This window comes from Barbus barbus (assembly GCF_936440315.1).
Source record: "Barbus barbus genome assembly, chromosome: 43".
Lineage (NCBI taxonomy): Eukaryota > Metazoa > Chordata > Actinopteri > Cypriniformes > Cyprinidae > Barbus > Barbus barbus.
The window spans coordinates 15,192,511-15,219,270 of record NC_136721.1 but is presented as its reverse complement, the minus strand read 5'-3'; the positions used below and the strand labels follow the sequence as shown (position 1 = coordinate 15,219,270).

The 26,760-nt window shown below is 38.4% G+C and overlaps 1 protein-coding gene across 1 annotated transcript; it reads right to left on the bottom strand.

Moving 5' to 3' along the window:
• Positions 1–259: 259 nt before the first annotated feature.
• Positions 260–5,811, bottom strand: LOC306862194 (dual specificity protein phosphatase 4-like). The gene is made up of 4 exons (XM_079404924.1): positions 5,313–5,811; positions 4,472–4,599; positions 3,527–3,746; positions 260–1,807 (listed from the first exon to the last, which is right to left on the bottom strand). The coding sequence occupies exons 1-4, from the start codon at positions 5,686–5,688 to the stop codon at positions 1,428–1,430; spliced, it is 1,104 nt and encodes a 367-aa protein (XP_079261050.1). The 5' UTR covers positions 5,689–5,811; the 3' UTR covers positions 260–1,427.
• Between the last annotated feature and the right edge of the window lie 20,949 nt (positions 5,812–26,760).

Sequence of the window (26,760 nt, the reverse complement as noted above, 5' to 3'; positions counted from 1 at the left end):
TCTATTCAATCTATTCATAATCCTTCTCTCATTTATCAGATATAATACTAATTCTCTTCTCATGCATAATAGCGCGCGCTATTCTTTTCTATCTTTTCTTAGTTTATGTAGTAAATAATGAGATGGCTCATGTTCTATTCATGTTCTATTCTATTCAGGAAGTGATTGCAATATTACTTACAGGCCTATAAAGCAAAATATGATTCATCATCCGTAGCTTTTCTTCGTCTATACAATTAAATCACGCCACACTTGCATTAAAGAACACAGTTTATATTTAATAATGACAATCGTGAGATAAATAAAATGTACATATAATACAACAGAACAGGGTAGAGTTAAAAAAAATCGTAACCCTCTGAATGGTATTGCCATTAGCCGTCAGACAATAACATCTCAAAGTAAAAAGTATTGCATTCATCTCATCAGTGATTGACAGACAAACAGACCACATAATATGCCAAAAAAGAGTGGGAAACGCCGCTTTAATTCCGGCGAGGTGCAAAACGAACTCCAAATTAATTTTGCATCACTTAAAAGTGCTATAAAAGATCCCACAATATCATAAAAAAGAATTAGGTTCCCACACATAAACATACCAGCTGCTATATGGACTCTTCAAGGCATGTTTCCTCACAGAGCTTCTCAAAGGGGAATATTAAAAACAAATTGACTCCTAGGAAAGTGGCTTCCCAATCGTCCCAACTTCCAGTGTAAAAAGGTTCAGTGTATAACCTGGTATTATCTTACGCTATTCCTTAAATAGTCTATTAATGAGAACATTCCGAGCGGACGTCATTGTTGGTAAGGCATACAGCAGAAATAATTCATAAGATTTCCTCAGTACAAACTAGCAGAGAAAACCAAATCATGTTCACACAATACAACAAAAGAAAACAGACCATACAGTGCTTTGGTGGCGACTGGGAGGAAGGAGAATCAGGTTATTGCTCTGATCTGTGAGAGGAACGCATTGGTATTGCAGATTGAAATGCTTCGAATGTCTCGGTCTGAAGGAAAGGCGAAGTGAGCATCTTGTTAAAGTGTCTGTGTACCTTCTCTGTACAAGGCACTGACAAATGCAAATGAAAGACACTTCCTGCCAAAGGTCATGCCATGACTGTCTCTATTAAAGGAATTGAGGAAGGCCAACGAGAGGAAGTGTTAAACGGGAAGTCCAAGTGAAGAACCTCCAAGGACCTCCTGCACTTCATTCCCACCAGCCCCGCCGGCCAATTGTGAAGTCTTTGGAAGTGAACCCCAGGAAATGAAGGAGATTAACCATCCCCACAGGATATTACGACTTATTCTTCTGATATTAATGCATGGTGAAGACTGCAGGGTGAGTTAGATGAGGAAGCCGCAGCTCAGCTGGAATGACCACGTGATTGTGCCAAGTGAAGAACGTTTTAGAGTCTTGTGTTGTATCAGCAGCTTGGCGAGGTTGTTATGGGACTCTGTAGGTAGGTGAGGCTGCTGGACTGGCTGTGCGTCACTACTGACATGGGGAAGCTGAAGATGAAGGGCGACGTGGGGGTGGAGGAAGACCTGGGGCCGAGAGTTGCGGAAGGGCTGGCGGCCTCTACAGAACAGGAAGTGGCCAGCACCTGAGACTCGAACTGCAGCAGCTGACCCATGAAGCTGAAGTTGGGGGAGATGATACTACGCCGCTGTTTAACAAACTCGAAGGCTTCTTCCAGACGCACCTGCTTCTTCTTCATCAGGTACGCCAGGCAGATAGTGGCTGACCGTGAGATGCCAGCCTGACAATGCACCAGAACACGGCCGTTGGAATCCTTGATGGAGTCTGAGGAAACAGCAGAGAGTTTAGTTAAGCACAGATGAAGCTCAGACATGAGTCATCTTACTGCATTTACTGTGAAGCTGACGCCCGCAACATTTTGATGCAGGTTCAGAAGTCATAGGAACAATTCTAAATAATAAACAATACAATTATTAACTATAATATATTAAAATATGTAGAATTAATAATAATTAACTGTTTTTATTATTTACACATTTTTACACTATATTAAAAATATAATTATATACATGTATAGTCATATGTATTATAATTAATAATAATGTTCGTAATTAATAATAATAATATATAATATATTATTATTACATTTAATATAAATGTAAATTGAACAAAGTTTGACGTTTACACTTGAGATTTAGCAGAGTCATCTCTGAAAATGGTGCAGGAAACTTGACAGGATATTGCAAAACAGAGAAAACTAGACTCAAAGTATAAAAGGTGACCAAATTACTAACGAAACTATTAAATTACAGAGAAACTACTTAAGTGTTTGCATTTTCTATTGACAGTGGATGGCCTGAATGAATTATCTCCCAAGCCTATCGAATCAAACAAGAGGCTGTCTGATTGTAAAACAACCAATCACTGGTCAATAGTCATTTTTGAAAAGATACAAATTAAATGTATGAACAAATAAAACTTAATACAAAAATTAATTATAATTATATATAATAATATCCCTGTTGCTAGTCTAACAGTTTGCTATATACAATGAGCTGTGATTTGTAGGTATTATAACCCCTCAAAACATCCAATAATAAGGACAATGCATTTCTAGAAATACACACGGAAATGAGAATTATACATTCACCCAAAGCTGACAGTCACAGTTGGACAACAAACACTCAACACCCAGACAAAATGGTCTGGGGTGGATTTCACACCGTTGTACACACAGACACCTCCTGCCATTGCTAACAAGCTGCTAATTAACAAAAAAGTGACATGTCCATGGTACAAAGGGAGAGTAAGCATGTATATCCAAACATTAGTCACATTACTTTACTGTCTGCATATACGCCTTTGCACAGTCATACACACCCAGATCTAAGGTAACTTCAGTATCAAGGCACCCCTGAATGGAGGATGAGTCAGACTCTGGTCCCTAAGCTCTGCACTCTGACGCATACATACAAGCACATGCACACACACTCACACACACACACCTAGGATGGTGCGATCAAATGCGGCAAGCCTACTTGGGGGCCTTGCTTTGAAATTGGATGCTGAGCTGAAATAGGATATACAGGATTTCCACCCCCCCCCCCCCCCCCCCCTCACTCAGTCACGGAAACCCTTTTATGAGGAAGACCCACCCATACCGCAGCATTCAACCCATATTTTGCACCTATGACATGCAGACTTCAGTTCTCATAATTGTATTTGTACAAAGAACTGTACACATCAAAACGGATTTAAACATATTCTTTGAGCTACATGCATAAATGACCAAGATGAGCTACTGAAATGGATGCAAGACTAAAAAGGAGGGTGCAATTGTTGTAAAAGCTCTGCAATGCAGATCAACGTTTTAATTGCTGATGAACTGCACATCATTTACAGTTGAAAGGAGCCAAAATAACCAAGAGTAATTTACACCTCGACGGTTACACCTACCTTAACCATCCAAAAGTTTACAAAATCTGCACGTATTTAAAAAAAATATGTATTATATGTAATAATATAATATAATAATGAACATACCTATAAATTCAATGGCTTCGATGAACCAAGAGCTGATGTCCTCCTTATGGTTGTCTTCCACCGGGATACACTTATACTGGTAATCCCCTTCAAAATGATTCGGACAATTTGAAGATACATTCAATAGAGCAGAAATGCCCATACGATCTAGCATGTCCTTTTTAGATGCATGGAGAGCACTGCCAAGAAATAAAAAAGGGAGGATTTCCACAGGGCCACCCTGTAAAAAAATCATAATAATGGATATTAAATACATGTTAAAAAATGTGTTTTTGGTAACACTTTATTTTAAGGTGTCTTTGTTACACATGTAATATGTACTTACTATTATAATAATAATAAATTATGCATAATAATGACATGCAAGTAACCCTAAACCAAACCCTAATCCTAACCCTAACCATATAGTAAGTACACGTAGCTAATTGTATAATGTATAATTACACAGTAACAATTACACACTTAAAATAAAGTGTAACCAAAATAATAATAAATGCATTTATAATTTAAAAGATAAATGGTTTTATTAATTTGTCCATATAATTATCAAAGGCCCCTTTCAATAAATTATCAAAAGCATTTGCAACAGATTACAGCATCAGACCACTTACACCTCTGTTTGCTATAAAAAGGTCAAGCTAATAACGTCCAGTTTATTTATTCTGGAAATGCGCATCGATTTGGCCCACTGTTATGTCAATGGTGGCCTGCTTAACAAGCTGTAGAGACAGGAAATGATCAATGTGGGAATCAACGCTAAAGCGTACTGGAGTGTCTGACACAGTACACCCCCTATCACAGAGGAAGGCCAGACGAACGCACTCTAAAGCACTGCTACATCAGCCGGAAAGAGCAGCGGATGACAGCAGTCAACAGGACGTTTAATGTTACACAATGCTGCCCATTAGCTGACCTCAAAATATCCACTGCCGCTAATGTAGTTACCTGGTCATGCTGTAGAGTTCCGCAGGAGGTGCAGCTGCTCTCCACACTGGACTGAGGGCTGGATACCGCCAATCTTTTGGTTTTCAAACAGTAATCGGGATACTGTGTGGAAAATCTATCATAGCCTCCTAGAAAGTGAAAACAATATTTTTAATGCTTTTGCTCAAACTTGGGCTGTTTTTTTCAAACCAGCTAGGCCACCTTAAACCAGGATCAGGAAACAGAATTTTATTTTCCCCTAATTTATAATTTATAATTATTATTTTATCGAGGTCACAGAGGATGCATTCAGTAATTCCACCTAAAATATGGTACCACCTGAACACAATTTTTACATTTCATATATATTTCATTTCACATTTATATATCTATGAAATTAGGCCCACTGTTTTCAGACAAGCCATACATTCATAACATTTTGAATGCATTTAACACAATATAAAAGGCCTACTAAATAAAATAAAAAATGCATGGATCACTATAAAAGAAATGTGAAGCATATTAACTTGGTTTGTGTCTATAAAATAACAGATGAAAATTGTTTGATCCAGGTTTCTTCAGAACATGGGAGCTGGTTTATAATTGCTCATACTAGCTCAAGTTGGAACATGTTAACTGGTCAAGCAACGAATGACCAGCATGGACCAGCTTAGACCAGCTAGCGTGTCCCCCAAAAAACAGCTACTATCTTAAAACTGGATTTTCCAGCAGAGAAAACATTACATCATTATTAGATTTGACCACAATGAAAACAGATATTTTCTCAGAACCTGGCAGCTTTGTTTCAGTTAAGAAATAAAATAACAGAGTAGATTTTTGTGTAGCGTAGATGTGAGTTTACCTTTTAGCAGATAGATTTCTGTCCTAAACGTATCCCTACACAAAGCGTTATGTACCAGGGTGATTGTGCTGTCGTCTTTCATAGTGTTTGTATCGGAGGTCCGCTCATCGTACAAGATCACGGCGGAGTACAGCCCTGATTTCAGACGGGATCTCGCTTCATCGTCGCCGGACAGAATCTGGTCCAAACTCACAGAGCCTTTCGCTCGCCTCCGAACTATTGTGTTACAGCGAATATTTACAGCACCGCGGAGGTGACCGGCGCTGAACGCTAAAAACGACCTGCAGTCCAAAAGCAGACATTTCGCACTGTCGTCCTTCATCAACCTCTTCAAAACGCTGCAATCCATTTCACAAAGTTCGTCCATTGTAACCATTTTCCTCCTCCGACGGGGATTGGTCACGGTCAAATGGTGCTTTAATAACAAAGATGCGTCAAATCCAGCGTTGCCAGTGCGCAGTGTAATGTTGTGCTACCCTCCTGAGAGCTTTACTACCACGGGCAGCTCTCTTTCCGTTTTATGAATGGGCTTCAGACGCGCGCTCCATATAAGGATCGCGACGTCACAATGGAGATGACGTCTGCTACGAGCTCCATTCATAAGCGCCTTTCATTCACAGAGTCAGCGACGATCAAACCAGAGATCAGCCAGCACATTTCTTCTGAGATGGCGAAACAGTTTGCTGAAATGAACTTTAAATAACAATATCTCAGGTTAACAACATATGGACACACTTACGGCAAGGTGACGTTCAAACAGTGTACAGTTTTATTGGAATATAAAAACGACTGTAAAATATAGTAATTTAGGCTAGTTACCGGAACATTTTGTTAAATTTAACAAAGCACTACACAAACAATAAATAAATCAAAATTCGGACTGCAGTTGATGAGAAGGGATTTCCCATAACTTCCTGCGTGAACCATCAGATTTGTTTACATTTTGTTGAATAGGCCTACACTACTGTAGTTCGTAATTATTTTTGCAGTCAGTTATGTAGACCTACTTTGAAGTGTTTTATGTTTTATTTTTTGTTGTTTAATTAATGCTTACTGCTTAGCGTGGTTACCCTTATGGTGCTTTATGTGAGTGTGTTTATTTATTTTGGATGAATAAACTTATAGGATAGATGTGTTTGGTGGATTTTACGCACATCGTGTGGTTTCCATTGTACCACCTGATGGTTAGTACGTTTTACAGTTACAAAGAATTTGTAAGACCTTGATACCTTGATATACAATATTGTTTTATAATGAAATAATGTGTTAATAGAAACTGTAAAGTATCACCAAACTGTCATCTGCCACTTTGGGGGCAGTCGTGGCCTAATGGATAGAGCAGGGCTGTCCAAACTCGGTCCTGGAGGGCTGGTGTCCTGCAGACTTTAGCTCCAACTTGCCTCAACACACCTGCATGGAATTTTCTAGTATGCCTATAAGAGCTTGATTAGCTGCTTCAGGTGTGTTTAATTAGGGTTGGAGCTAAACTCTGCAGGAGACCGGCCCTCCAGGACCATGTTTGGACAGCCCTGGGATAGAGAGTCAGACTCGTCGTTGGTTTGAGTCTCAGGTCTGGCAGGGATTGTAGGTGGGGGAGTGAATAACATGCATTCTCTTCACCCTCAATACCACGACTGAGGTGAGACCCTTTAGCAAGGCACCGGACCCCCAACTGCTGCCCACTGTTCATTGGCTGCCCACTGCTCCGGGTGTATGTGCATTTGGATGGGTTAAATGCAGAGCACAAATTCTGAGTATGGGTCACCATACTTGGCAACACAAACCACTTCCCTTTCCCCTTTATATTTTTTACAGTAATGCTCTGACAGCTGGTTTTGGCTCTTGTCTTTCTATGTGTAAAGAGTTCATTATTGCTCTGATTAATTATCATTTCCTTATAGGGGGTTTTGGGAAGCTGTCTGAATTGATGGAGACATAAGGGTGAGTTCTTTATTGACTCATGGGATTAAGAAAGCCATTAGTTAATTAGTTAACATGGTTAACAAGTCAAGTCACCTTTATTTATATAGCGCTTTTAACAATACAGATTGTGTCAAAGCACTTAACAGTATCAAATTGGAGAACAGAGTGTCAGTAATGTATAATAATACGATTAAACACTCAATTTTCAGTTAAGGCATTTCATTATCGAATTCAGTGATGTCATTGTCTAGATCAGTTTAGTTTAAATAGTATCTGTGAAATCAAATTGATAATCGCTAGAAATCAAGTGTCCCCAACTGAGCAAACCAGAGGCGACAGCGGCAAGGAACCAAAACTCCCTCTGTGACAGAATGGAGAAAAAAACCTTGGGAGAAACCAGGCTCAGTCAGGGGGCCAGTTCTCCTCTGTCCAGGATATTATTGTTTAATTATTGATTTAATTAAAATTTTAAATGTATTATATTTCTATTTTTATAGTGTTGCAATTTCTAACAATAATAGTATTATGTCGTTAGGTATTTTATTATATTTTTAGTTATTTTGTTTTATTTGTAGTTTTATTGTATTTTAGTCGAGGTCTTCACTGGGGATATGTCCCCGGGGCTAAAGGTGTCCGGTCTCTGCCGACGATCAAAGCCGCAGACATCATCTCCCGCCGCCGATCCACCATCTGATCCGGACACGGACTGAGAAACAGAATAAGAAAAAAACGGACAAATATTAGCGTAGATGCATGTAAATACTTTGTGTGTGCTTTTATATACACAGTACACAAACATATATTATGTAAACAAGCTGAGTAACATTTAATATGATTTTAGCTGAAAAAAAAAACAAGCCTAATGGCACTTGTATTACATTATAGCTGTACTGAAGCATGTGTAAAATACAGTATTTCTGCCTTTTCTTAATCAGAGTTAAATCTAAAACTAATTACCTCAAGCTACGGAGATACTTGTTTAAATTGCTTCCATATACTATGGTTTTGCATTTTAAAACATGCTTTTCAGTTCCTCCGGATCTCGAATGTAAAATATTTGCATGATTTAACACAAGCTTGTTCATGAGACTCCTGTATTTGCATAATGCTTTGCCATCATTACTTCAGTTGAGCGCAGATAGGAAGGTTCTCTACCCAATAGATGTGTTAATGTTATCATATGACACATCCTCCCTTCCCCCCTCTTCTCCTGCAAAGCTGTGAACACGCATGGCTTTGCATTCATTTGTGGTTGAAAGCAATTCATTTACACTGTCTGAAGCAATTGTGGCGTGTTAAAGAATTGTTAATGCAAAGTGATTTTAGTCTAGTCTGTTTATTAATGTGCCAAAATATTTTCTTGATTGTGTCTATTGCATCAGTCTAATGTTTCTTGTGTTCACAGAGAATAATATATAGATTTCAAAATTACATGATTTGAACACGTCCAGACCAAGATTTTTAAACAGAGGTCCTGGGAATTTTAAGACAACAGTATAAGTAAAAATAAACAAATATTTTACTCATTATTAAATATTTCAAACATGTAGCCTATATTAATAATAGATATAGAGTTTACTGAATTTGAAATTATTACTTTATCATCTGACTAAAAATGTTTAAGATAAGACTATTTTTATCTATTAATAGAAAAGACAAAAAAATGATGGGTAAGTTCACCCCTAATGTGGAAATTTTGTCATCGTTTACTTACCCTAAAGTTGTTCCAAACCTGTGTGAGTTTCTTTCTTCTGTTAAACACACACAAACATTTTTTTTTAGAATTTGTTGGTAATTAAATGGTTGCTGGTAGCCATGGACTTCCATAGTGTTTTTCCATACGTCAATGGCTACCATCAACTGTTTGGTTACCAACATTCTTCAGAACATCTTCTTTGGTGTTCGACAGAAGAAGCAAACTCATACAGGGTTGGAACAACTTGAGGGTCAGTAAACAATGACAGAATGTTCAGGTGAACTCCCTAAATATTTTGCACATAATTACAATTTCTTTATTTTTCATAGTACAAATAGACCTTTCTAAAACCCACGCTCTAGAGAATGCATAGTCTTATATGACTTATGAATGTCTCAGAGTAGAAAGAAAGTAGAGTAGCCATGGCAGCTCAGTGCACGTATGCAGTTCTCTGTGCTCTCACGGGGGCTCTGGGTAAATCATAGCTGTCATAGCAACGGAGCGATGGCACATGTAGAAACTGCAAAAGGATGATGTGGTGACTGCGCAGGGGAGGAGCAACCACTTTGAGCCGAATGCTTGACGTCAAACTCACCGCCACCTCTGTGATGTGTGTTTATGTGTGAGGATTGATAGTGGGTTGGGTGTGAGGCTGATTTCATGCATGTTTATACAGTAAGGAGAATAGGACGTTTATATTCTGGGTATTATAGCGATGCTTTTTCACATGTAGTACCATCTGCACTTGTCTGACAAACAGGAAGCGGTTTAGTCTTGGGGTATGGAATATGAGTCACGGGATTCAACACGGTCAACCTTATTATACTGGTCCCACCTAAGAGTCATGTGCTATCTGCCTCCAAAGCATTCATTAAACATTCATACCCCTGCGTATTCAACCCATTTAGCCATTTCCTGTGTGTACAACAGGAAGATGTTGCCTTGAGAAAGCCTTGTCAGCTCAGAGACTGTCACTTGTGCCAGACTCTGGATGGGGGTTTTTGTATATGAGTTGATCATAAAAAAACATCGTAAAATATGTAATCGCGTAAAAGCATTGTTAAGCCTGTGTGACTTTCTGTTTCTGTGAAACATAAGAAGTTATTCTGAAAAATCTCAATGGGGTACAAATTGTTTGTTTTAAAATAACTTATTTTGTGTTTCACAGGAGAAAGGAAGTGATACAGGTTTAGAACAGCATGAAGGTGAGTAAATGATTTTAAAGAATTTTCTTTTTTGTGTGAATCATCCCTTTAAAAATGTGTTGAAAAACGAATTGTTCTGTCCATGGTTTTCAAGGATGCAAACTGTTTACGTGGCATCTTTCTAATCGGACTGGTTTAGACCATGTGACGTGAATTTATGCCAAAATACCAAAGTTTGAATATTCAATAGTTGATATGAGAAGTGGATTCTTTTCACATTTAAAAACTAATAAGCCTGTTTATTTTGTTATCCAACTATTACACTTTTAATTAAGGTTAACACTTTTAACTAATATAACATATCCATACATACCTATACTTAGGAAAAACACTAAATACCTATTTTAGGGATACAAGGATTAAGAAAAACATACTAAACATACCAGTTCAATAGTGATTTACTGTATGGCTGTTACTAGGCAGTTGCTGACCCTACACAAACATATGGAGGATTTGACAAGAGGACAAAGCAGTATAGAGTAAGAGAGCAGCTTATTAGTTTATGTAATCAGTTTCAGTTGACTAGCTAACAGGGTAGTTCATTGGAAGATATTCAAACCCAGAAAGCCCACTTAAGTTCACACCTTAATTGTTCATGTTCATTCTTGTTCATTGATGATTTGCTTTTCTAGCATCTTTTGTGCAATACTTTAGTGTCAACAACATGAAGGTCCAGGCCAGAACGTTCTTCTGCATTATTAAGCAAATGTGTCATCACCACCACTTTGCTATCCCAGAATATGATTCACCCTTTTTGGAGAAAACCGAAAGTTACGACACATGAGTCAAGTGTATAAACAAAATAAAATATGTATGACTGAAACGAATAGTTCACCCAAAACTTCTCATCATTTACACTCCCTTATGTTGTTCCAAATCTTATGGCTTTCTGAAAATGTTACTTTTATTTATTTATTTATTGGATATACAGTGGGGTTCAAATCGCTTGTTTTGTTTTAAAATATCATGTTTTATGTTTCACAGGAAAAAGAAAGCGATACTGTCAGGATCTTGGACCTGTTTTTGTGGTGTTTTTGCTCCCCATGTGTTCTGTGACCCAGTTTCTCCCTCATGTTAATTGTTAATTTGATCCCAGGTGTGTCTCCTTAGTTCCCTTGTTATCCTGTGTTTTATAAGCCCCAGTCCTTTCAGTTAGTTTTGTCGGTCGTTGAATTGTCTTCCCTGTCCGTGATGTGTTTCCTGTGCCTCCCATGCTCCTAGTTGGATTAAAGATTCTCGTGTTTGTGAATTCCTCGTCTCCTGGTCTCCGTGTTTCCGTGCTCCCGGGCAGAGTGTGACAGAACGACCGACCAAAAACAGATACCTCTACGTTTACCTTCCGTTTTACCCAGTGTTTTTCTTTCCGTTGTGACCCATGGATCCCTATGTCCGGCCCGAATTCCTCCTCCTCCTGCTGGAGCAGGGGGACCGATCTCTCGAGGACCATACAAGACTGTTCCTGATGTTAGCTAACGCCACCAGCTACCCGGACGACGTGCTCTGCTCTTTCTATCATGGAAGCCTGAACACCGCGTGCAGAGCGCTGTCGTCCGAAGATGGTCCTCGAGAGGATTTCGCCGCTTTTGTGGAGTGGATTCTGGTGAGAAACGGATCGCCTCTCACAGTCTCCTCAGAGGATGATCTCGCCAGAACCACTCCAGACCCAGAGCCCAGCCCACCATCTCCCCACGGTGCGGAGCACCAGCCCGAGCCCACCGATGACGGAGAGCCATTTCCCGCCGCGATCTGCGAGCCAGCGCGAAGCCGAGCGACTGAGCGGATGATCGCCCCGGAAGTAGAGCCCAACCCGTCAGACCAGGTGCGAGAGCCGGCGTCAGTGCCCATCACGAGGGAGCAAGCCGTGGACGGTGTGAGCGCGGAGTGGAGCTCCGCCCCCTGCACCGCGGCTGAGGGTGAGCTGAGGACAAATCTGGGACTGCTGGACAGAGAGGGGGCGTCCGACTTTCCAGTGCCGGCTCCTCGCAAATGCCCTCCAGTGCCTGCTCCTCGAAGATCCCCACCCTCCCACCCGCTCCTGCCTCCTCCACCGCTGTCGTCTGGCAGCCCCCCCGCTCGCCCTCAGCCCTCTATCTGTACGGTGCGAGCCCCGTGGGTCTGCCATCCTCCAGCGTCGCCGGGGCTGGAGTATCGCTTGCCTCCAGCCTCCGAGGCCCGGACTCCGCCTCGGCCCGTAGACCCAGTGGCTCCACCTCGGCTCCTAGCTCCCTCGCCTCCACCGTCACCCCTCGATCCACCAGCTCCACCGGGCTCCCTCGTCCCTCCGGCTCCGCCTTGGTCGGGCGTCGACCCGCCATCGCCTCTGGACTCCTCTCCTCTGGCTGCGCCTCGTCGCTCCGTCCCACCGGCTCCGTTGGGCTCCTTCCTCCCTCCAGCTCCACCTTGGTCCTCAGTCGCTCCGGCTCCGCCGCGGATCTCCGGGTCTCCGCCTCCACCTCGGTCACCAGAGCCCTCGGCTCCACCCTGTCTCCCCGGATCCTCGGCATCCCCCTGGCTCGTTGGCTCTCCGTCTCCGCCTCGGGCTCCTCCACCACCTGCTCCGCCGCCGTTGGTCGGCCCCCTGGAGTCGGCGGCCATCCCTCCTCCATGGCTCCTCCCTCCGTCGGCTCCACCTTGGGCCATTTTCACGGCTGTGGCCTGGGTCCAGCTGAGCGCCTCCTGCTCCGGGTCCCTCCTGTCTCTTCCTCCTCCTTCGTCACCGCCTTGGTCTCTGTCTGCCGGCCCCCTCCCGGGTATCCGTCCTCCTCCTGAACCGCCTCCCTAGTTCCCACCCGCCCCTCCCCTTTGGATGTTTCTACGGTGCGAGGACGCACCTTCCGGGAGGGGGGCGATATGTCAGGATCTTGGACCTGTTTTTGTGGTGTTTTTGCTCCCCATGTGTTCTGTGACCCAGTTTCTCCCTCATGTTAATTGTTAATTTGATCCCAGGTGTGTCTCCTTAGTTCCCTCGTTATCCTGTGTTTTATAAGCCCCAGTCCTTTCAGTTAGTTTTGTCGGTCGTTGAATTGTCTTCCCTGTCCGTGATGTGTTTCCTGTGCCTCCCATGCTCCTAGTTGGATTAAAGATTCTCGTGTTTGTGAATTCCTCGTCTCCTGGTCTCCGTGTTTCCGTGCTCCCGGGCAGAGTGTGACAGATACAGGTTTAGAACAGCAAAAGGGTGAGTAAATGCGTTTTTCAGTGAACCATCCCTTTCAAGATGTGCTGAAAAATCTGATTTTGATATATATTGTGGTGGCTCATGACATTTTAAACTGTGACTGTTCAAAACTAAAAAGGGAAGAACAAAGGCAGCTGGGCAAACTTCTGTTTTGATGAGTTTCATTGCCCTAATGACTGGGCGGAAATGCAAAGCCACAAGTAATGTGAGTTATGGACTCGGGTAGTGATACTGATGTTTACCCAATTAGTCACTGTGTTCAGAGGAAACATTTCATCTTGTTCTCTATATGATATATGCAAGTCAAACAAGTTTTATCTAGACCGTTAGAAGGTCTGAGAAACATTTTTGTTAATTATCAGTTGCACTGAACAGTTTGTTCATTATGAAAGCAATGAAGACAGACTCATCTTTATAAGACTTACTCTTTCAAAAAGCCATTTCTGTCACATTTAGATGATAATGTGCACTATTAGCATCACCAGATTGAATGCCATTGCCCAGTCAAACCAATAGCCCCGCCTCAAACTGATGCCATTGGTTGAGCCAGTGTTGCTGTGTCAGGCAGGTTGGAATGTGTGTATTATTATAAATTACACATACCAACTTTAAAATATTCCAAAAGACACAGCTGAAACAGTAGCTGCTTCTTTCTTTGTTGCATTGTTGAATATAACCACAGACATTTGTTTGATTTCCATAGCATGTTAAAACCAGCGGACAGGCCTCCACACTGTGGCTTCCTCAGACTAACTCAGCTCTGACCAACAGCAGCATGGCTCACCGCCCTCTCATCAATCCTCTGTCATATGACACGCACACCCACACACAAACACACACGTCTGCATCTCCGGAAGCAACATTCGCCCCAGCCACATTCAAAACACTCTGTTTTGCATAAGCAAAGCAGTAGCATGTCACCAGACAGGATGAGGGTTAGGACACAGGTGAAGTGTTGACCTGACTGTTCCGGCATAAGTCAGTCATTTCTAACTTACAATCAGGCTGTATTTAAAAGAAAAGTTCACCCAAAAATGAAAATTCTACCATTATTTTACTGCACATTCACAGTTCTGTCTATGGTCATGTCTCTTTTCTGTATATTTTTATTTTTATTACTATTGTTATTCTTAATTATTGTATATTCTCTTCATTAGTGTTCTTTATCACCTTAATTATATGTTGTCTGCACTATGTTTGTACTTTCTGTACTGGAAGCTCATAACACCAAGACAAATTCCTTGTGTGTGCAAACACACTTGGCAATAAAGCTCTTTCTGATTCTGATTATTTCAACCCAGCCAGATTGAGAAAATGTGTCTGTTGCAACATTGAGTGGTACTGTGTTGCTTTTTGCATATCCAGTAGTGGTGTATCCAGTGAGTGGTGTTAAAAACATGTTTTATCTGAAACACATGAGCATGAATCTGGCAACATTTTATTATTTTGTCTGTTGCATCATGGCAGTTGGGAACTGTAATGTCTGGAAGATTAATGGTCTGTCAGATTTACTGAAGCAACCTTTTCCATTATAATTTGCTTCTACAAATCTTTGTGCTCTTTAATCGTGACTCATGTTCATGGGACTTGCAGTGCTATACCAGGTGGGCAACCGAGCAATTTTACTACGGCAAAAAAGTCATACATACATAGTCATACAGTACATAGGGCTGGTTATGTGACAAAATTAATTAGTTAATCATGCACTATGGTAAAAGTGTTTTCAGGTCGTAACAGATTATTGGGCAAGGAGCTGCATGAAAATAAGTCTTACTTAATTGATAATCTGGCTCTGTAATCATAATTTGGATGAAAAGGCATAAAAGTTGTTGGTGTTTTACTGCCACTAGTGTTCATTTTAGTGCAAACAAAAAATGTAAGTAAAGACACGGTTTCCAAGCCTGGGTTGCATTATTTACTCCAAACCCATATGACTTTCCTTTTGTGTGTGTGTGTGGAATAAAAAAGGAATTAACTTGTTCAGGGTTCAAGCTGCTCTTGACCACGGCAGTCCCCCTTCACTTTCACTGCACAGACAAGATGCAAGCTTTGATGTTCCTAAATATCTCCTTTTGTGACAGAGTGGGGATCCCCTCTCCCAAACCAAGCAGCCAAATATAAAGAGATGTTTCTAAGAGAATACACAACACTTCAGGTGCAAAGGCAACGAGCTTCCCTGGTCATACTGTATGTATCCTACATTAAAGCCATAGTGCTGTATTAAATATTGTAATGCAGCATAATCCTCTTTAGCCCCACATGCTACGTGCATCTAAAATATATGACTCGATGCTGGAAAGCGGTGGTCAGACGCTTTCCTTGTAGTCCCCACACGAGTGTCACATACTGCAAGTTGTGTTATGATTGGAGAATGCAAGAGTGCAATGACGTATTCAGGGCAGACAGTCGTTTGTTGCTTTTCAGACATCAGTGTCATCATTATTCATGCCTTTTGCTTGCTGTTTGTGTCACATGTCAGCGCTGAGTGATGAGGATTTTGTTGATGCAGAGGACGGAAGTAGGTCTCACATCTCCTGTGATCATATCTTTGTAGATGACATCATCTCCACTCCCCTCCCTCCCTCCCCCGCCAGACACACAAATCACATGATCGGATGGGGGGGATGATGTACCAGATTAGCAAGCAGTCTTAGATTATGCAGTTTCCGGTGTTAAAATCTAATTCTCCAGTTTGGGAGTCATTATTGTAATTATTTCTGTGGGAGTAATCTTTGTTATTGGATTTATGCCCTCTGGAAATATCTATCCTAGAACCTGTTTTGTGGACGTGTTAAAAGTTTGCCTCTGTCTGGTTATACAAGTCCTCATTAGCTTTAATCTGTTGTGTAAACCGATTAAAACATGCCAACCCAGCACAAACTAAATGACTGTGTCACCCCATTCATGAACACGGCTGGAGAGATTATTAGGTGCAGACTCGATTTAACATTATTACTGTATCGTAATAACAAGTACGTTGCATGGCACAAACTTCCACATCTAAGGTATTCTCTAATAATTAGATACGTTTGATATTTTTGACTGTAGCCAACAATTAATTTTTTTTATTTTGACACAATCTATTGAATTAATATTAAATGTATTCTTATTATTGTTACTATTACGTTTTGCTTTGTCCCACATTTTCCCCCCACATTTTTATCCCAGCATTTTTAATCCTTTTTTAATTCTGAAAATTTGTGATTTATTTATTTTATTTATTCATTTATTCATTCATTTATTTATGTTTTTGTTTTAAAGAATAAACATCACAAAATTAGTTAGATTTATGCTTAATAATTACAATGATCATTAATAATAATAATAATAATACTAATAACCTACTGTTTAGCTAGTTTAATTTAGGCTGCATTTTTATTAGTCATCTCTTTTTTTGATACATTGAATTCAGTTTTTTTATTTTATGCATATCGTTAGAAAATACAAATCAGGATTTTAACTGTACATAGACATATCTGAAACTTTGATAACAAGATTGCACCAACTGCAGGGACTTTATAAAAAAAATTAATGGAAAATAAAAACTCTCATATATTGATTAGCATCTCCTTCCTTTAAAACTCTAAACTCTAAATGTTTAAGTTTATGTCATTTATTTATTTGTAAAAAGTGCCAGATAGATTCATAGTTACACTTAATTTCTTTAAAATCAGCCATTTAACGTTAAACTAAAATCAGCGTGTGCTGTCAGAGCAGACTTCCTGTTGCAGAGGATTCGTTTGAGACATTTTGCATATCTTGACCTCATTTTTCCCTGCTGCCGAGTAACAGCAGAGCAGTAGCCCTGAGAGCTTTCCATGTGCTAAGCGTCTCCTATCTCAGTTTGCTTGGGTGCATAAGAGTGCGAGCTTTACCTGCTACTTAGCAACAGAGCATCACTTCAAGGTGCTTTGATAAGTGGTTTGAGAGGGTAGAGCTCACGTTTTCTATTTTAAGCATTCATCTGAATGTGTAACTTTTATCAGCATGCAACGGCCAACCTTACTATTTTTGACCTGCACAGAATCACTTTACAGTATGAAAGACAGTGTAAATGCTATATAAAACACACCATGCACACATTGTACAACAGGTACCTTATCCCTTATACAAGGCTGCATTTATTTGATCAAAAATACAGTAAAATTATTACAATTGAAAATAACTGTTCTCTATTTGAATACAATTCAAAATGTAATTTATTCCTGTGATGGAAAAGCTGAATTTTAAGCAGTCTTCAGTGTCACGTGATCCTTCAGAAATCATTCAAATTGGCTGATTTGGTGCCTTAACATTTCTTCCTATTAAAAAGAACAGCATTCATTTAGAAATTTTCTGTAACATTATTAATGTATTTACTGTCACTTTTCATCAATTGAATGTGTCCTTACTCGCCACCATCACAGAATATGAAAAATATGCTTTCTTCACAAGAAATCCTCTATTATGCATCAATAGTTGGCAAGTTTACTGAGCCAATCATTCATTCTTAAAATCTCTCTGCCACCCCAGTACATGTGTTCTGTAGCCAGACGCGCTGCATTATTGAGCAGCAGTGGGATTGTGACTTACATAAGACTTTAAGGAGATTTTTCCTGCAAATCAGCTGCTTTCACCAAAACATTGCTTGAATATACAGGTCATGGAGACATTACCGTATGAATGCACTTTAATATGAACAGGCACAGCAGCTCAGTGGCGATACACGAGTGGATCTGATGAGTCTTGCTGTTTGCGAGCATGTTTCCAGTTTACTCTTCACGGGTCTCATGATCTAGGACAGAGCAGCTGGGTCACAGCTGGACAGGGTAATAGAAAATGATCAGGAAAGAAGAAACAAATACACTCGCGCTTGATACGTAGGCGTTTTGGGCAAGTATTAGAATGAAGCGGTTATGACAGGCAATATTGGGTGGCAGGAAAAGGTGTCCCTTCATTTCCTGTTCAAGCTCCCCTTGGCTCAGGAGTGGTGACAAATGCCAGACACAGGAAGCCTTCCCTCTCTGTGTGAGAAGAGGAAGCAGACATAAGAGATCAGAGCTCTGGCACCTTTTCAGATCCTCACCGCACTTCATCTCTCTCATTCACTGCAAATATCATTTAATATCATCCTATTTATTATTATTATTTTTAGTTTTGTTTTAAACCATAAACCTCATTACCTTTTGTTTGATTAATGCTTAAAAAAACAACTATCTGCCAACTAAAAATTACTATAAATTTATTTTGTTAATTTAAAATATTTTATTTTATTTTATTTTATTTAATTTAATTTAATTTAATTTAATTTAATTTAATTTAATTTAATTTAATTTAATTTTATTTTATTTTATTTTATTTTATTTTATTTTATTTATTTTATTTTATTTTATTTTATTTTATTTTATTTTATTTTAAATTAAATTAAATTAAATTAAATTAAATTAAATTAAATTAAATTAAATTAAATTAAATAATTTTATTTTATTTTATTTTATTTTATTTTATTTTATTTTATTCTTACAACTGCCAGTGCAAAATTGCTTGATTGCCTGCTTGATTGATTGTTTGATTTATTGTAAAGCATGCACGTCTCTACATTTTATTAGATTTATCCTTAAAATTACAATTAAAAAATTGCCAAATTGCCGAAAAAAATGTGATAAAGTCTTGTTTTCAGAAAATGTATTGTCAGTTAAGCTTAATATTTATTTATTTATGTTTTAAAGAATAAACTGCACTATTAGATTTATGCTTAATAATAATAATAAAACTGTTTGCCTTTATTCACCTTTATTTTTGTAGCTCTTTGTACAATACAGATTGTTTTAATGCATCTTCACAGTAATAAAATTTAATAAAAATGACAGAATCGATGATGCAAACTTCATAGTTCAGCTCATTTGCCAGTTGGTTAAGATAAATAAACTCAATTTAAGATCATTTATCTGAAAACAGTAATGTATTTTGCAGTTTTGCTTCTCAAGTAAATATATCTTGTTTAAAATTGTTTTTTGTGTGTGTCAAACAGGACAAACATACTATTTAGGAAGTGTGTTCTCACTCTTTTATTTCCATCTCTCTCTCTCTCTCTCTCCAGTAATGTGACTTTAAAGTGTCTGAACTGAGATTTACATGGACCAGATGTACTGTGAAGCAATGAAGATTCCTTTACTATGATGGCTTGTGGAAAGAAACAATAATAGGCAGGAAAAACAGAGCAGGATGTTGTGATTTATTAGCTAAATGTTACTAGATTGGCATGCATTTGAGATGCTTTACAGGCCAGTCTTTCTATTTTGTCCAGTCACACGGTGCAACCTTGTCCTGGATGATCTCAGCCTCTTGGGGAGTGCAGAAAGAGGAACAGAGGGCAAATAATAGCAAGAGAAAGTATAACAGAGTGAGGGAGGTCAGGGGAAAGCATGTTGTTTCTTGACTGGTGAGCTTCCTCTTGAGAATCTGTCACATAGGTGGTGTGCTCTTGCTAAGGTGTTGTTTTCATCTTGTTGAGGGTGTTTTTGTCCTCTGTCCCATGGAAACCTTCAGCTAGTTCCTGAGAATTTCTCCTGAATTTCACTTCACATGCATGCGCCTCATCAACAGGAAGTGTTCACCTGAAAACCTCAGAAAACTTCACTAATCACACTCTCCATACATTACAGAAGAACTCTGTCTCTTTTTTCAGAACTGTTATTTTTTCTGAGCCAACAAATGTAATTTTCATTAAATCAGCTTTTATTTGATAAAAAAAAAAAAAAAAAAAAATCATCTCCTGCTGGCTTGCATTTTAATGTGTCCTTAATACACAAAATTATACAAAATGGTAATAATTTCAAGCATGTCATTTCTTGCATGCTTGCCACCAACACCGTTATCTCTTTGGTTGTATTTTTTTTTGGTTGTAATTTTTTGGTTGAAATTCCTTTTTTTTTTTTTTTAATAACTTAAAATAATTGTTCTCTATTTTAATATATTTTAAAATGTAATCTATTTCTGTAATGGTAAGGCTGAATTTTCAACGTCATTACTCCAGTCTCCAGTGTCACATGATCCTTCAGAAATCATTCTAATATGCTGATTTGCTGCTCAAAAAAACATTATTATTATCAGTGTTGAAAAAAATATTTTTGTTGAAACTGATACATTTTTCAGAATTCTTTGATGAATAGAAAATTCAAAAGAACTGCATTTATTTGAAATAGAACACTTTTGTAACATTATAAATATCTTTACTGTCACCAATTAAATGCATCCTTGCTGAATAAAGTATTAATCTTAATGATCCCAACCTTTTAAACTGTAGTGTATATCATTTTTATAGCAAAAACTGATGGTAGATGAATGGAAGAGCTTCACAGATCTTCATGTAACAATAAGAAAAAGCAAGTCAGTTAATTTAATGTAAATCAACCACTGAGACATAAAAGTGCCCATATGTAAGCTAATAAAACACCATTGTGTTCAGATTTTTGAAGGTGTTTCTCTACACCCAAATCACTTTGTAACATCCTGCAGCAATTTACATGCCAGAAAGAGAGAACTGATCTCAAGTGAGAGGCAGCAAACATCTGCCTGGGATTCAGAGGCCAAAGGTAAAATGACCTTGGAATATAAGATGGGATGTGTATTAAGCCTTGTGTTTTGTTCTCACTTGTTTATTGCATGCACAAATGATGCAGTTTGAACTAACTGTGCCCTCAGTCCCAGACAGAAGAGCTTTAGGCTTGCAGTTTGTTTTGATGAGAGCCTCTGCATCAGGCAGTATGACTCAGAACTGCTGGAGGTAACGACTCTGCTATGAAGAGGGAGGGTGATAGAGCTTAATGTTGATGAGATGCATCACGAGAGGGGGCCAGGGGCTAAATAACGACCTTGTCTTTGATTTACCCTAACAGACGATAAAACGCCAAAGCAAACACATCTGGCCAAGTTGGTGTAAGCTGATCAGTGGGCAGCCCAGGAAAGAGAAAAGTAACACCTTCACTGGCAATAAACAAGCAATCAATTACTGTACTAATTCATTTAAAAAGTCTGGATGGCATGAGGAGTAGATAATGTATGCAGACCACAAAGCTTTATTCATGGAGTTCTATGTCCATCTCAGAGGACAAAAGAGTGCATGAAATAACAAATAAACAATATCAGTATGCATATCTGCTTTTAGAAAACAAACAGACTAATTGATATGCCGAAACCTTTAAAACAGATAAGACACCCGAGACCAGTGTGTATCAAGGCAAGAAAGCTTTTGGTGACCTTGGTAGTTGGTGACATCTGAAAAGACACTTGAAGAATGTTTATACAGAAATATATATGTTATATATGTATATATATATTAATTTTCATATTTATTACGGTAATAGAAATATTATAACTATAATATACAATCATATTAGTATATATATAAGGTTGAGATCAGTATTTATTTATTTAGTCTCTTATGCTCACCAAGGCTGAATTTATTTGATTAAAAATACAGTCAAATAAATTTGAAATAACTTTATTTTAAATAAATAACATCTTCTATTTTAATTTAATAAATGAATTTATTCCTTTATGACGAAGCTGAATGTTCAGGCAGCCATTATTTTAGTCTTCAGTGTCACATGATCCTTCAGAAATCATTCTAATATGCTGATTTGGTGCGGATGAAAAAAAAAGTCTTATTATTATCAATGCTGAAAACAGTGCGGTTGTCTGTTGTTTGAGGAAATATATAAACTGTACAAAATATTTTCTTAATTACTGACAGTAAACCGCACTCTTTCACTGTTATTTTCATTTCCTGGATGATGCAAAAACTACAACTGAATCAAATAAACCCTAAATTAGTTGTCACTTCTACTAGAAGAAAAGCATAATAGCTTTAGTCATATTCATTTCAATCGAAAATCACTCTTTTTATTTATTGTTTTATTCACATTTTTTTGCCTGGTCTGTCTAATGGATTATTCAAGATTTGAATATAATGTTCTTACTCTAATCTTATTGGAACGAATGCTAATCTGAAAATATGCAGAACACAGCGTCACTGCCAATTCAGAGATAAATCATTACAAATGGCTTCAGAGCAGTGTGTAGTTTCTAAAATGACAATAAGAATAATTGGACACTTCGTAGAAGTAAGCATGATGAATGTTCGGTTTCAGTCTAGCACAACGATAATGAACAAGAAATTGTTGCTTTGTGGAAATGATGTTTGGTAGATGTAAGCAAGTCTGGCGGCAAGTGTTGGAATATAATTAATCTGCATTTAGGAAATGAAACCAGACACTGCTTTACATTTTAGGATTATTGTAGTATTAAAACAGCTGCATTATATGTAAATACATAGTTAAAAGGAAGCTTGTGGTTTTACTTTTTTGCTTTGCACAATCGTTTGAGACTCCTTAAAATATTTAAAGACTCAAATATCTGCTCTTCGGGCTCTAAGATAGAAGCAAGGCCACAATAACAAGAGCTCTTTTGTTGAGTCTTCAACAGTCTGTTCTAAATCCATATTTCCCAGCTGTGTGAGTCAGTGAAATGTGCTGGAAGTTGCTGTGCGTTTTGACAGACATAGTTTCCGCTGTCCCCAGTCGTTGCTCATCTTTTGGCACCTGGCAAATATGTGATGATGAGCGGCCATATCTTGTTAGAAGTAGCTTAAGGTCCTTTGCACTGGGTTGTGTTCAATTTGTTTCAACTAACCTTAATAACGTGGGCACTGTTAAGTTGTTTGCGATTGGCGTCAGTCTGGGTGAAGGACTTTGCCGAGTAATTGAATTGTCAAGACAATCCTATTGGGTGGCTTCAGTGAGAGATATCAGCAGCACATGTGCTAGATTGGATTAAGGAATAATATAATGTAGATGATAATGTAGTCATCCCATCACATGATTCTAATGCTGCCAAGAGGATGATAACAATGCATGAGCGTTGAATGGGTATTTTTGTACTCCCTTGCATAAAATGCTGTAATATAGTTAAATGTTTTTTAAATTGGAGTTTAAAATGTCACTGAGCCCCCTTGTGGTAAGACAAGTCATGCTTATTTTGGGATGTTCAGTATTTAGTTGGATTTAGCTTGTATTATCTGTTAGCATTCCCATTCATTTCAATGGCAGCTGCATGCATGTGACATGATTACATGCATTCTAATATTCAATCTAAAGCATTTTGTTTATAAGAACAGAGAACTTTTTTTTTGCCAGTCACCTGATCCATAAACGTTATGTGACTAATCAGTCTCAGCACTGTTTGGCTGATGGCATCTCTAAGAGTATTTTACAATATATTACCCATATAAGGATACTTGGTTGTCAATGGAGAAAGGTAGTTTGGTATCACCAGTGTTGTTAATGCTAAATAAAACCATGAAAAATCTTTTCTGTGATGGAAATACAGCTAAAAAATAAACTTAAAACTTAAAAAAATGAGAAAAGTTGCCTTGCAAGTTGCCTGAAATAAGCTTGAGTTTAAGTATTAAAATCAATAACAATAAAACATAAATAAATCAATTTTAATTAAATAGAAATATTTTCTAAAATATAAAAACTAATTAAAATGAGAAAAAACACATGAAAATAAAATAAAATATATATTTTTTTTATAAATATTAGATGAAAAATATAAACTTAAAAAATGAAATGTCAGCTAACTGACATAAATAAGCTGGTATTGAAGTATTAAATAAATGACACTAAAACTATTGAAATATTAAATTAATAACACTAATAGTAATTTTAAAAAATGACAAACCCAACAAAATTAAACTAAAATGAAAAGAAAATCTGAAACCATAAACATAAAAACTAATCAAAATATGAATAAATAATCTAATATTATATAAATAATACTGAAATAACACTGGTTAGCAGCAGGGGTTAACTGGGCCATACTAACTAGCCAAAACTTGAGTCCTTGTCTGAAAACGTTCCAAATTGTATACAGAGAAATTGATTTAGATGCATCAGTCATGGAGGAGTCTTTAGGATAAGACGTTTTTCAGTTGGCTTTCAATTAATGGCTTCTCCTGATTGAGGAGACAGGAGAGCAGAAGCTCTTGGGATGAAAAATGACACTATTAAAGAGACAGTTGTGGCACTCTTTGAGTAATCGGTTGTGGTCCGTGACAGGACTAACTGCCCGGGGAGACAAACGGCACAGGGCTTGAGTTCACACGGTTCAGAGAAAGCCCAATGGAGAGGAAGACGGGTGGAATTATGTACTTTTTGTTGTTTTTAAGTTGTGCTCATTGGCTTTTACCATAAAACAATTAAATAATGAGCAAAAAAAGTGTACAAAATGGTACGTGTTTATTCATTTTGCAAAAACAAGGAAGAGAAGGACTAAACATTGGAATCAACCAATGTCAAATTTAGTCTCAAGTCTGCAAGTGTTTGTAAATGTACTGCTCCCTTTGGCACCCTGTTCTTCGAAGGTCTGACGCAGGAACTAAAGCTCTCACATGAATGAATGTTAGGCCTGTGGTAGAGTGTTTTCATGGCCTTCAGTTTAGCTAAATCCTATTGCTCCACTATATCACTTGCCTTTGGCTGTGCGCAATGGAATGTGACACAGGAACTGGAGAAAATAAAACTAAATCGCCCTTCCTGCTCAGTCCTCTGTTAGTGAAAATTGTGTTGTTCCAGCTTTACAACTGATTTGATACTGATTTTTTTATAGCGACGATATGGGCCAAACCAAGAGGGTAATATGATGGAAGTGCAAGGAGTTTGACAGAAATACTTGGAAAAGAAATACATTATATTCTAGAGTCTTAAGTTGTGAGTGGCATGACCTACATGTGACGTCTGTGCATACTTGAGGTCTGAGGGAGTAAAATTGACTGCGGTCACTTGGATGCTATCCAAGTCCCATCTTTCCCACTTTCCTTTTCAGAGTTGGATAAAATGTGTGTTAATGACATCAATAAATCTGATATTTTCTAATCAAAAATTGATATTTGGTTTAAAATAATTGGGATTTGATAAAACAAATTACAGTAATTTTGTGAAATTTTAATACAATTTAAAAAAAAATTATATATATATATATATATATATTTAGCCACTGCCTTATTTCTTAACAAACTTAACAAATATAATGTTATTCTCATTCCTATGTTAAGCAGCTAGGGCTCACGCTGTCATTTTGCCATACTCCTCACTTATAGAAACCAGAAAACCAGCCTGGAGCTGCACGTTAGCTGGTATTTTTGTCCCAGTGTGGCACAGGAAGCCAATTCAATCGTTGATAATGGAATTGACCTAACCCCGGGGGCTCTGCTCTCTCTGTCTTGTTCCTGCTCAGCTAACCTGCTGTGATGGGCTAAAGCAACGGGAGTTTCCTCCCAGCGGGTTCAGGGGAGTTCATTTACTAACACTAACTGGAATAGGTAAATAAATTTGATAGACAATGGCAGTGATCCCCTCACTTTAGCCAATCAGATCAATCAAAAAAGCTCAGATTAGATGGAGAACATCTGACATGTACCACTGCAGTAGGATAAGGAATGATTCATTCTACGTCATAACGCTGAACATTTTTGTAATTTGTTTATTTCCAGGTTTTTGAATCCAATATTTGTGGTTTCAGACATCTTATATGGCCTTAGAAAAGCAAATACAATTTGATAGTGATGTCAGTGGTCTGTCAAGTTGGTTTTCTGGGAAGACAGAGTGGGCAATCACCAAGAAGTCCATATAACTGGTTCCTGATGGCGACTAGAGCATTTCCTGTTGGGTTTTCGACGTAATTAGCATATGAATTGCAGGCCTGTGATGTGTGCTACAGAGCACCCGATACCTGCAACACTCTAATTAGAGATAACGATTTAAAGGAGGGTCATCCTGTTGCAGGACATCTGGTTCCTTGTCCACCTCCTGTCTGGGGGGAGGAGAGAAAAAGGCCATGCTTCCTGTGTCTCAACTGGAAGGTCATTGCAGGAGGCGGGAAGCTAATAAAGCTTCTGTGCTAGCTCTTTGTGTACAAGGCACAATGAATACAGTGACCTTTCTTGGAGGAATAGTGGTATTCCTGTCTTTATACCACAACTGAACCTGAGAGAGGAGGTGGATTGAGCTGTTGGCTCATAAAAGTCTGAGAGAATAAATCCAACCTCAAGTGCAGTGAAAACATTTCACGATGCATAGAGAAAGAGAATAAAAAGAGCATGATGTCTTAATCTATTCTTGGAAATTAGATGTAAATGACATATCACACCAAAAACCACCGTGCAACTCATAATATTTTCTTTACTTTCATACACTTTGGTTTTTAAGTCGTCTACAGCTATGAAATGGATGTCCAAGGTGTGTGTGTGTGAGCAAAAGAAATGAACTGAAAATGAGTTTCATAGGTCATGTGTGTTGAACAATAACTTCCTTTCACAATGTCCAAAATTGTCAAGGTTCAGGCACATAGCATGCATTTCACAGATTTCACGTTCACTGTGTCACATCCTGGAAAACAAAAGCTTCTTGC